This window comes from Leptodactylus fuscus, chromosome 1 (assembly GCF_031893055.1).
Source record: "Leptodactylus fuscus isolate aLepFus1 chromosome 1, aLepFus1.hap2, whole genome shotgun sequence".
Lineage (NCBI taxonomy): Eukaryota > Metazoa > Chordata > Amphibia > Anura > Leptodactylidae > Leptodactylus > Leptodactylus fuscus.
In genome coordinates, this window is record NC_134265.1 from 302,064,644 (window position 1) to 302,076,701 (window position 12,058).

General features: G+C 40.0%; 1 protein-coding gene across 16 annotated transcripts in view; it reads left to right on the plus strand.

Moving 5' to 3' along the window:
• Positions 1-12,058, plus strand: part of TENM3 (teneurin transmembrane protein 3) — a 949,896-nt gene that overhangs the window by 326,975 nt on the left and 610,863 nt on the right. For all 16 annotated transcript variants that reach the window (XM_075258516.1, XM_075258530.1, XM_075258522.1 and 13 more), the window contains exon 4: positions 4,209-4,487. In XM_075258516.1, the coding sequence (XP_075114617.1) occupies positions 4,209-4,487 (279 nt within the window). The remainder of the gene's footprint in view (positions 1-4,208; positions 4,488-12,058) is intronic.

Here is a 12,058-nt window from a genome sequence, read left to right on the forward strand (position 1 = left end):
TACCTCGACTGTGGAAAACATCTTTTGTGGTACTAGTACCAAAGAAACCCAACTCGATGGGCTACAATGACTACCGACCTGTAGCACTGACATCCCATCTGATGAGGGTCCTAGAGAGACTGGTCCTGACACACCTACGCCCCATAGTGAGCTCCGCTCTGGACCCCTCCGGTTTGCCTATCGGCCGGGCATTGGGGTAGATGACGCCATCATCCACCTTCTTCATAGAGCTCTCTCTCACCTGGAGAAACCTGGGAATACTGTGAGAATAATGTTCTTTGATTTCTCCAGTGCATTCAACACCATTCAACCAGGGCTATTGAGGGATAAGCTGAACCTTGGTGGAGTGGACCATCACTTGTCCAACTGGATCCTGGACTACCTCACAAACCGCCCTCAGTATGTGAGAGCCCGGGACTGTGTGTCTGACACTGTGATCTGTAGTACGGGGGCACCACAAGGTACAGTTCTTGCCCCATTTCTCTTCACACTGTACACTGCTGACTTTAGGCACAACTCATCCAGCTGTTACTTACAGAAGTACTCTGATGACTCTGCAATAGTAGGCCTTATCACTGATGGTGATGACAGGAAATACAGAGACTTAAATCGGGACTTTGTTGAATGGTGCCAGCAGAAACACCTCAGTATTAATGCTGGGAAGACCAAGGAGATGGTGGTGGACTTTAGTAAACGGAGAAATGCTCCGACCCCAGTGAAGATCCAAGGGACATGTATTGAGATAGTCAGGACCTATAAGTACCTGGGCGTGATCCTCAATAATACACTAGACTGGGCTAATCACCTGGAGGCGCTGCACAGAAAAGGTCACAGCAGATTCTACCTGCTCAGGAGGCTGAGGGCCTTTGGAGTCCAGAAGCCACTTTTTAGGGCCTTTTTCAACTTTGTGGTTGCTTCAGCCATCTTTTTCGGTGTAGCCTGCTGGGGGAGCATTATATCAACCAGGGACATAAATAGACTTGACAGACTGATCAGAAGGGCCAGCTCTGTCCTGGGGAGCCCCCTGGATCCAGTACAGGTGGTGAGTGACAGAAGGTCACTGTCCATGGTGAGCTCCATGCGGGAGAACAAATCCCACCCCATGCATGAGACCTTGATGGCACTTGGCAGCACTGTAAGTGACCGTCTGCTTCACCCCAAGTGTGAGAAGGAGCGGAGAAGGGCTTTGATGGGTACAAATGGGTCTGGAAGAAACAAGGATAAAGGGGGGCTAAAGGATTGAGAAATTAAAGGTACTGTCAAGGTTGGTGGACGAAGCCTGATTATACAGCATGGTTTCACAGCCAAAGGCTGAGGTCTCAATGCTGAGCTGTATGAGAGTATCCTAGAAGTTATTTCATACACTCAAATACTGTGGGTATGAAAAGGACAACATAGAGTTCCAGCAGAACAATGAGGCAAAACATATGTATAAACATATTAGCAAAGAAATGGTTCTATCACAATGAGGCAGAGATGCTGAATTGGCCCCTATAATCCCCAGACCTCAATCCAACTGAACCATTTTTGTGCATATAGTTGAAGAAAACTGATTCAACCAGTATGTACCACCATTGGGAACATGTAGAAGAGACCTGGGATCAGATTTCAGTTGAGACATCTCAAGAACATGCTGATAAGGATTCAAACAGTGTTGAAAGCCAAAGGTGGATTTACAAAGTAATAAAATTAAAATGTAGATTTTTAGGAGCAAAACAGTAACAATGCAGTTACATGACAAGAATCTGCATGACTAATCATATGCTAAATAGTCTATCTATCTTTCTATCATCTATCTATTTATCATGTATCTATTTATCTATATCTATCTATCTATCTATCTATCTATCTATCTATCTATCATCTATCTAATGACCTATCTATCTACCTATCTATCTAATTATCTGTCTATCTAATGATCTGTCTATCTAACTAATTATTGTCTGTCACCAAATTCTAAAATAAGAGGCTGTGCACTGTCCAGGCAGAAAGTAGATAAAACTTAAAGGGCATTCAAACTTGTGCTCCTGTGCTCCCTGTGTTAGTCTGCTGGGTTTCCGTCCTATTCCCCAGAGAAACTGCATAAGGGATGGCTTCTGAGGGGTACGTTTTAAAACCCATTCATTTGTAGCCTCTCACAGGGAAACAGTTTTTTAGGCCAGACACAAAGTCGGATATGCAGGACTTTGTGTCTGGCCAAAAAAAAAAACGGTTTCCCTGTGGAGAGGCTGAATACAGACACCAGCGTTTTGCTTTTAAAACCCATTCAAATGAATAGGTTTTAAAACTGACCAACGGGAAGCCGTCCTCCATCCAGTTTCTCTGGGGAATAGGAAAGAAACCTGGCAAATGACACAGGGTGTACAGGGGGCGCAATTGTGAATGCCTCCTGATTCCAGTGGTACATGCTGTTTGATAAATTAGACTTAGATCGTTTTGTGTCTTTTACATCCACTCGGTTGGCTTACTTTATACTTTGAACCAAACATTTTGAGCCTAAATAATAGAAAATAATGGTGCCCATGATACCGTATATACTCGAGTATAAGCCGACCCGAATATAAACCGAGACCCCTAATTTTACCACAAAAAACTGGGAAAACTTATTGACTCGAGTATAAGCCTAGGGGGGGAAATGCAGCAGCTACTGGAAAATTTCAAAAATTAAAATGGTCGGAGATTTTGGGTGCAGTAGTTGCTGGGTACTGGGGAAGGGAAGGGGGTGTTTTGGTTGTCTGTCTGCCCCTTCCCTGAGCTTGAGGACTGGGTTTTTTCTCCCCCCACTTGGAATTCAGTCTGGCTGAATATAGGGTATCTGCAGTGCTCCTATTAACTCCTTTCCGACGGAACAGGAGCAATGCAGATACCCTATATTCAGTAGACTGGGCACTTTCAGACACAGGGATATCTAATGTGTATGTGTCTCACAGTCATTTTCTACTTTTATGTGTATTCTAGGGAAAGGAAGGATTTAGAACTTTTATTTTTTTTTAAAGCTTCTTTTTTTCCCCACTATTTTATGGGAGATTCTATACATTGATATTGTGGCTGGTCATAACCCTCCCCCCTAAAAATAATGTTTTTTTTTCTTTTGCTGACTCGAGTATAAGCCGAGGGGGGCTTTTTCAGCACAAACACTGTGCTGAAAAATTCGGCTTGTACTCGAGTATATACGGTAATTAAATTTTGGACATTTTATGACTGTAATGATTCAGGGGCCATTATTCTAAAATAAGTATTATGGTGTAAAAAGCGTCTATTTATTTTTCCAACCATGAACAATGGTGGCGTTGGTTGGAGCCCCGGCGAATATATTCTTGTGAGTGTGGATTTCCACTTATTGAATTCTCTAAGCAATTGCTGATGCTGTTTTCATTTCTCAGTATTGTATTAAAGTTTAAGAACAAGAATGCATGCACACACTACCCATCACCTTGACCACATAAGAAGGTTCATATACAAGACATCTCAAGGACTTAACAATGCATACGTCACCAGAATATAGTAGAATTCAGCTCACCAGTATTGTTTGAATAGCATCCATGACAGCGATGTTTATACATGGCTACAGTAAGCCGATGCATTGAGCAGATATTCTATTTTGATATTAATAACTGAGACCTGACCATTTTATCCTGGTGACCTTGAAGATATGGTAGATATATAGTACAGATATGTAAGTGTATATCTACAATACCTCGCTCTAGTATACGTCTAATATTCTATATGTATATTCTATATATTTTTATGCTTTTGTATGTATTAGTCATGCACGCCTGTATAATAATAATAATAATAATAATAATATTGATGATAATAATACTGAAGTATTACATTGTGACAAGTGTGCTTTCTTTCTCATAACAACTTCCATCTCACTCTCTTCTCTTTCTGTACTCTTATAAAGTGGAGGCCTGTCAATTTGATTCCTTTTCATGTGTTGCATTGACCGTGCCTTGCTTGTTTGCTGTTTTGGTCTCTCTTGACACCTGAGAGACATTCTTAAATTCTTTAAGTGGTTGACATCAGAAAGAATGCAACTCAAGGCCTGAAAAGTGCCCGCGACAAAAGAATCTACTTGACCGTAGCCTATAAATGTTACTCAAAATACCAGGAATGACACCTGAGACAGTTTAGTGAGGTGTATTCACAGGTTTTAGAAAAAAGTTACTAATTTTTTTGTCTCTGTTTCTTTTTCCCTCTTTCAGGGCAGAACTTCACCTTGAGGCAGCTAGGAATCTGTGAACCAGCATCTCGCCGGGGACTGGCATTCTGTGCAGACATGGGGCTTCCACATAGAGGTTACTCTATCAGTGCAGGTTCAGATGCTGAGACTGAAAATGAAGGAGTCATGTCTCCAGAGCATGCAATGAGACTTTGGGGAAGGGGGGTGAAATCCGGGCGCAGTTCCTGCCTCTCCAGTCGTTCCAACTCAGCTCTAACACTGACTGACACAGAGCATGAGAATAAGTCTGACAGTGAAACCGGTAAGTGCTTCATAGAGTTCTACGTGTTTATAGAATGACTGCTACCTAAGCAGACTACAGTATACATATATATGTAGCAGAGCCGATGATATTTGGGGGCTATGTTATTTTTGCATAACTAGAAGCTCCTGGGACCCAATGAAACAGGGTCACTACCTACTAAGGCCATTTCTAGTGCTGGTCTCCATGCAGAGGACAGAAAGCACTTTTGTCCTTAATCCATCCAAGTTAAGATATTGCAATAAGTTCACCTGCTATCTGATATGAAAGTGGTCATATATAGTACCAATTTCCAACTTCGGCTCTGCTAGAATGGTATGTGTCTATAGAAAAAATGCTTGCTTTGTGATATTTTCTTTGTTTGAAATGAACTTCCAACTCTATATACGGTGATAAGGATAAATCCCTGAACCAACAACCCATGTCCGTCATCTCTGAAACCTGATATAACTTATAGCTAGAGATGGGTGAACCACATCAGCACGAGCTAGTTCCAACCTGAATATCCCAAATTGTTCTGTTTTTAACTAAATTTTTTAAAAAAGGAAATTCTTCTCAAATTAACTAAAATGGCTGCCATGAGATGCATGGCAGTAAATTATTATACTCTGGGGTCTCTTTGTCAAGGCCCATGGGAGATAAATAAAAAATAAAAGATTATGCTCAGCTTCCCGCACCTCTTTTGGGCCTGCTCTAATTCTTTCCTGGTGACGTCATGTGCCTGGGGTCACGGCTGAGGCTTGTGATTGGGATACACTGGTCACATGGACATGCCAAGCATCTCTACTTATAATATTATATCTTTCCAAAAAGACAATCAGACCCCTTTTATACTCTTTCAGAGAATGTTCCATATTCTTACTGCCCTTACTGGAAAGAATCCCATCTATAGATATGAATGATCCTAATATCACCTAGAATATTCTTATATTTTATAATATATCTTATTATACAGTAGTTACAGGTTCTAGCTATGAATAGATTGCCAGACTGATGTGAAGCAATGGTTCCCAGTTGCCTGATGGCTTGGGAAGGATCATCTGGACAGCTCCATTACATCTTATAGAGCGAGGTGATCCTCTCAATTGCTGAAATGCAATGAATTATTTTACATGCAATGTTTTTGTATTAACTTTTAGGTGGGAATATTCTTTAGCCTATAACCTTTTTCTAAGTTACACAGAATTACGGGACGTACTTGGCCCCATTCACTTCTATTGGAGTGCAGCTCTTCTGGGATGCCCTTCAGTTGGGGCTATCTACAACATCAGAGCAGCCTGATATGTTATCATTGCAATAAAACCCACAAATTCTACAACTCATTGTATTGCAATGGGTACAGAACTAAGGACAGCTAGCCCAGATCTTATCAGTTCCTTATTTTTACTGTTATGGGAATGGTATAGGGAAAATAAGCATTGCTTTCTTGTATTGCTACTCATCTGTAATGTCTTAGTCAGTGATCACGGAACACTGTACTTTCCATTCCTTCCTGCTAGCATACTTGGCAGCAAATGGGTTACACTGCCCTCTATGTGGCCAAATAAATTATCACAATGCAGCCATAAAATTGTTTTAATTTACTTCTCGGGGCTTATCAGAGCCTGGTAATAAAGCCCCCTGCTTGTTGTGAGACTGCAGCCCTATTTCAGAGGAAGCAGCGACTGCCTTGTGTTTGGAGATCTGCACTTATCCCTCCTTTCTGTAAAATGAAATGATGGGATTATACCTGTGATCACATGTAATAACTGCAGCTTGTTACATGTGCTACTTAGTTCTGGAACCCATCATAATACACATTGGTTTACTCTGCATACAAAGCAAGACACAACTTCACGCAAAACAAATTTTAGGCTATGTAGCCTGTTATGTCAATAGTCCTTTGGTGTGATAGACAGGTCGCAGCGGATATGTGACATCAGTATCAATATCATTTGTTAAGATCATAATATAGAAGCAGCAGAAATCTATAGATGCTGGCTGAGCTGGGGAAATGTCAAGTATTTCACAAATTTATAAGTATATTCTAAATTATTATTTTTAGTGAGCTTCAGGGCATAATATGAGGCAGCGCTGTAGGTTTTCCTGGGGTTATATGTAACTCCACACGTAACACATCATGAAGTTTTTAATTCTGCCAGTAGTAAAATAACTACCATCGATAATGACAAACTTGAGCCAGATACTATATTTCATCCAGAATATAATAAAATGAACCGCTGTCTAGTGTTAAAAAATGAATGCAGATATATATATATATAGATATATATATATATATATATATATATATATATATATATATAACAAAATTATATTATACGGTGAACTATATATCAATTATGGTACAGTACATAGATAAATAGTAAGATAGATAGATAGACAATGGATCTTTATAATCCCATTCACAATGCTTCAGTTGATGTATTCAGGATTGATTGGAGTTCTGCTGTGTTTCTGTATTGTTTGTAGATAGATATGGAGAAGGTAGGTAGATAGATAGATGATAAATAGATAGGAGATAGGAAAATGATAGATAGATAGATAGATAGATAGATAGATAGATAGATAGATGATAGATAGATAGATAGATAGATAGATAGATAGATAGATAGATAGAGAGATAGGAGATAGATAGATGATAAATAGATGAGAGATAGGAATGAATAGATAGATAGATAGATAGATAGATAGATAGATAGATAGATAGATAGATAGATAGATAGATAGATAGATAGATAGTTGACATGGATAGATAGATAGATAGATAGATAGATAGATAGATAGATAGATAGATAGATAGATAGATAGATAGATAGATAGATAGATAGTTGACATGGATAGATAGATAGATAGATAGATAGATAGATAGATAGATAGATAGATAGATAGATAGATAGATGATCTATAGATAGATAGAGGATAGATAGATAGATAGATAGATAGATAGATAGATAGATAGATAGATCCTGTGAATATAAACATATTCTCACACATATATTTGGGCCTTTCTTGACCCATCATACAACTTTCACAGCTGGGCGAGTTCTCTAACCCCATGCAGCAAATGACTGCACGTCTATTAAAGGATTACTGTGACATTCCCATCAGTTGTATAGCTTTGAGTGTAAGGAGTCCTCCTGTGTTTAGCACACTACGCTTTGTATCCCCGAGTATATTTACCACTGATTCCTCACAGATGTTTGATCAGTTATCCAATAGGAAATCACATCATCGTCCCAATGACCCGTGGGAACTCAGAGACTTAGCCACTATTTTCCGGGAATCTAAATGCTGGTAACTGAACCAGTAAGTACTTCAGCATCCAGGAGGTCTCTAGATCTTATAATGCCACCGTTCAAAGCATGCCCAGGTGTAAGTGCTATAAAAAAGAAAAATCTCTCTAAGAAAGGAATAGTAGCCAGAATTCCTGCTTCAAGATCATCCTTTGTTAAGAACCACTTAGTTCTCTTATTCAGTTGTTTCTTAATGGAATTCCAAGCAGTAAAGGGGTTTATTTCTAAGTACCCCATCAATTATAGCTGTGCCATGGTCTCTATTGACACTGCAGAAAAAAACGGTTTCCAAACTAATCCAAGAGCCGTTCAATGAAGGCCTGCGCTGTACTTCAATAGAGAAAGCGAGAGAGCCGTAGCTCCGCCAGGAGAGACTTAAAATGCTGTGAGAATTAGTAGGATTTTGTTTGTCTGTTGTTTCAAAGTTCTCTTTGTGGGGAAACAGGGTGGGCCGGGGGGGATTGCGCATGTCACCTGTTATCCTCGGCGGAGGTTTAAAGCAAGTGGTGATAAAGTTTATCCCCAGGGCCTGTTTGCAATCAAAGATGTCTTTCTATGCTCCTCTTGAAGACATCTCAAAGAAGTTACAAAATCCTAGGATGGATGAGCGAGCATACAGAATAGTTTATTAACAGTGCTCAAGTGATTGAAGAACAAATTTGATCATGCTTTAAACTTTCTGGCTGATGAGAGCAATTGAAATCACAGTAAAGAGAAGAGTCTGGCCTTTCATGTGCATTTGGGGGATAGATTACCGTGCAATTAAAATCCATACAAGTACAGGACCCGACGTCTCAGAGACACATGCCGTATATGTGCCCAGACTGGACCTTATAGACAGGATGACTTCCAGGGCGTTACATAACATATTCACTTAGACATGTAAAGCAGAGCTGAATTTGTGACTTAGGTTATATACCCTGATATACCTTCAATGGAATTTTAGTAATACAATGAGTTGTGCAAAAGATACACTCAGCTCTACTGCATCTGTAATCTATTGTAAGGCAAGCTATACCAGTATATTGCTTAAAATAAAGACAGGTCAGTCTGACAGGCACTTATCAGGGAAAAACGCCCGTCTATGAATAACAGATTTCTATTTAATTTTCTGCATTTTACAATGTTTGTTGATCTATGAACAACCAACAGCACATGGATGAAACTCTGTGGTCTGTAAAATGGACCAAACTAAACCATGTGTTAGACGAAAAGGAGGACAATATGCACCTGTTAAAGGGGTTGTCCCATCTCAAGCATCCTATCTGTACTGGTAGCTTATGTAAATTGAACACGTTTCCTAAATATATTGCTTTAGAAATGCTGCTTTGTTTGCCTCCTATGTGAACTATTTCCTCCGATTGTTTACACAGTGTTACCATAACGCTGGACCTGTGTGATAGGACAAGTGATGTCACTCACTTCTCTGCCAGCAGGACAATCCGTTCAGCTAATTGCAGTTTGCTGATAAAAGAAAGTCTGTTATCTCTCTATGTAAACACACAGATAACAATGAGTCCTTTCTCTACAAGCCTGTGCATATTATCTGATCTTCAAAAGTACTGTGATACTTCATAGTGCCTTGTTCAGCAAGAGGGAGGGGGGGGGGAGAAATACAGGAAGTGAGAAGAAGAGACAACAGGCAAACTGCTTAAACAGTAAGATGTGAGATCACACATCTGCAAAATGTGAATGTGTGAATAAGGTCCAATAGTGCAGACATTTACCTGATGAGTAAGCAAACTCGTTCAATGGTTGGTTGCTTTCTGCAGAACAAAAAGAAAATCATTGTTCATCGGCAGCAACATTGCCCAGAACAATAAAGACTGTGCTGCTGGCAAACAATGAAAATACATGCCAGGGGACTAATCGCATTACTAACCAATCCTCCTGTATGTGCCTGTGTAGTCAGGTTGTTGCCAGACAAGTCCCGATGTTAGGGAATTGCTAGGATGACAATTCCCCAGTAGCTGCTGAACCCTGGAGGACGGGGCACAAGAGACAGTGAGCCCTGGTCTTAAACCCCCCACTGTCCCTTCCTGCTTGCCAGTCCTATCCTAAGTGATAGGCGACAACTTGAAGACAGGCCCTTCATAAATACGTGAAACACAAAACACAGACAAGACAAACAACAACAAAGGGAGGTCGATATCCAAAAGAGTAGTCAATAGGGAAAGCCAGAGGTCAAGAATCAGAATACACGAATAAACAGCAAGAAAAAAAGCCAGCACACACAAAGCAATAGCAAGCATCAATGTCAATGTGAGCCAAGAATAAATAGGGAGGAAAAACCCGCCCTGAACCTGATAGGAAGGCAGGCTGTCAATCACAGGGTAAAACAAAACTTAACTCTTAGGCTCCGTTCCCACGGAGTAACGCACCACTCATTTAGACACATAAACATGTGTCAGAGCGAAGTGCTTCAAAACAGATCCCATTGACTTCAATGGTTTAAAGCTTCCCATTGATTTCAATGGGTAGCGAGCGCAAGCCAGCACCCATTGAAGTCAATGGGATCTGTTTTGAAGCGCCTCGCTCTGACACGTGTTTACGTGTCTAAATGAGCGGCACGTTACTCCAGGAACAGAGCCTTAAAGGAGCAGAGGGAAATGAAGGTGAAGGAGAAGGGTGTGTTGGAAAATCAATTAACAAGGTGAAGGAATAGGACAGTGTTCAGACAAAGCAACCAAAAACTGTAAACAAGTTATCAAACTGCACACGCCTCCTGCGCCACAGCATGCGGGCAGAGGGTGGTGCAGAGACCCGAACAGGCAGAGATGTTACACCCGATCAGTGCTTGTTAAAAAATCTTTTCATGTAATACAAGCATAATATATAAGCATGAGTAAAACATCAAAAATAAAATAAATGTAAATAATGTAAAAAAAAAAAAAAAAAAAATTCTGATGACCCAAATTCCATCAGATGGTTAATAATTGAAGCAATATTTTAGGTTATTTGTTCTTTGCAGACAGTCCCAGTAGTTCAAGTAGCAGATTGTGGAAAGGACACACAAACATACCTCATATACACATGTATGTCAATATGGATCTTTTTGGTATGGCCAAACCTATTGCCCTATAGTATACGCATAAATATCACGGAGGTCATACATGCAGGGATGTATCTATAGGGGTATAGAGGCAGCAATAGTTCCTGGGCCCTGGAGTCTACAACATAAGAAACAGTATTATAGATAGCACATGGAAAGTGGGGGCCCCATTACACATTTTGCATTGGGGCTAAGGGTCTTCAAGTTACACCTCTGCATACGGTATCGGTCATGTTCCATCACAATACGGTGAAAAGTAAAAGCACGTAGAACAAGAAGGCATTCAGAAGACCAGAAATGTAATATTAGGACAGAATTGTACCACTTTTCACAGTGCAGCGTTGGTGCCCTAATTTGCTTGAGAGCTTTAATTTGCTGATGGAGCGGGTCCATTAATACATTGTGTTTTTTTTTAATATTTTTCTAAATTGATTTCCTAAATTGATTTGTAGGTTTGCAGTTCTTTGCACTAAAGTTTGATGATGGCGATGTAACTATTAAATGATGTTTTTCCGACACATATTAACCTTGCAGGGAGGTTTCAAGTCTTAGAAGGCTGCATCTTAACCATTTCAAAGCTGGACCTTTTTTCCTGTTCATCACCGAACACGTGTTCGTTTTTTAAGAGCAAGCTCTTATGAAAATGATCACACGTTTTTTCTTTTGCTTATTAATATAACAGAATGACTTTTCCAGTTTTGCACGTTCCGTTTCTGAACGTGAGGATGCTGTGTGTTGCACTCTCATTAGTCTAATATTGATAATAGGTTATCTATAGCTAAACCTTGGAAAATCTCTTTTAAATGGAGGAATTGACCATATTCATGACCTTTCAGCTGAAAAACCTAGCATGTCCATAGTCATCTTCAAAGGCGTGTCTGGTATTGATATTGTGTTGCTGGGACCTCCTGCATTTATATATGATCATGGATAAGAAAGTAACTATTACTCATTATGTCCTTATTTATGGTATACCCGCCTGTAGGGACAAGGCATGACATAACAGGCACGATAGGAAGCATAGCAGCTGTTTTGCTGCCCATCAACTAAGGGGGCCTATTTTCACTAAGACCTGCATGTGACATCATTAGAATAGTTTTCTGAATGTGTTGTCATGTTGCATTGTAATGCTACTGTGACATCACTGTATGCATTATTCCTGTACTGTGACATCACTGTGTGCATTATCCTTGTTTTATATCACTGTGTGCACTATTCCTCTACTG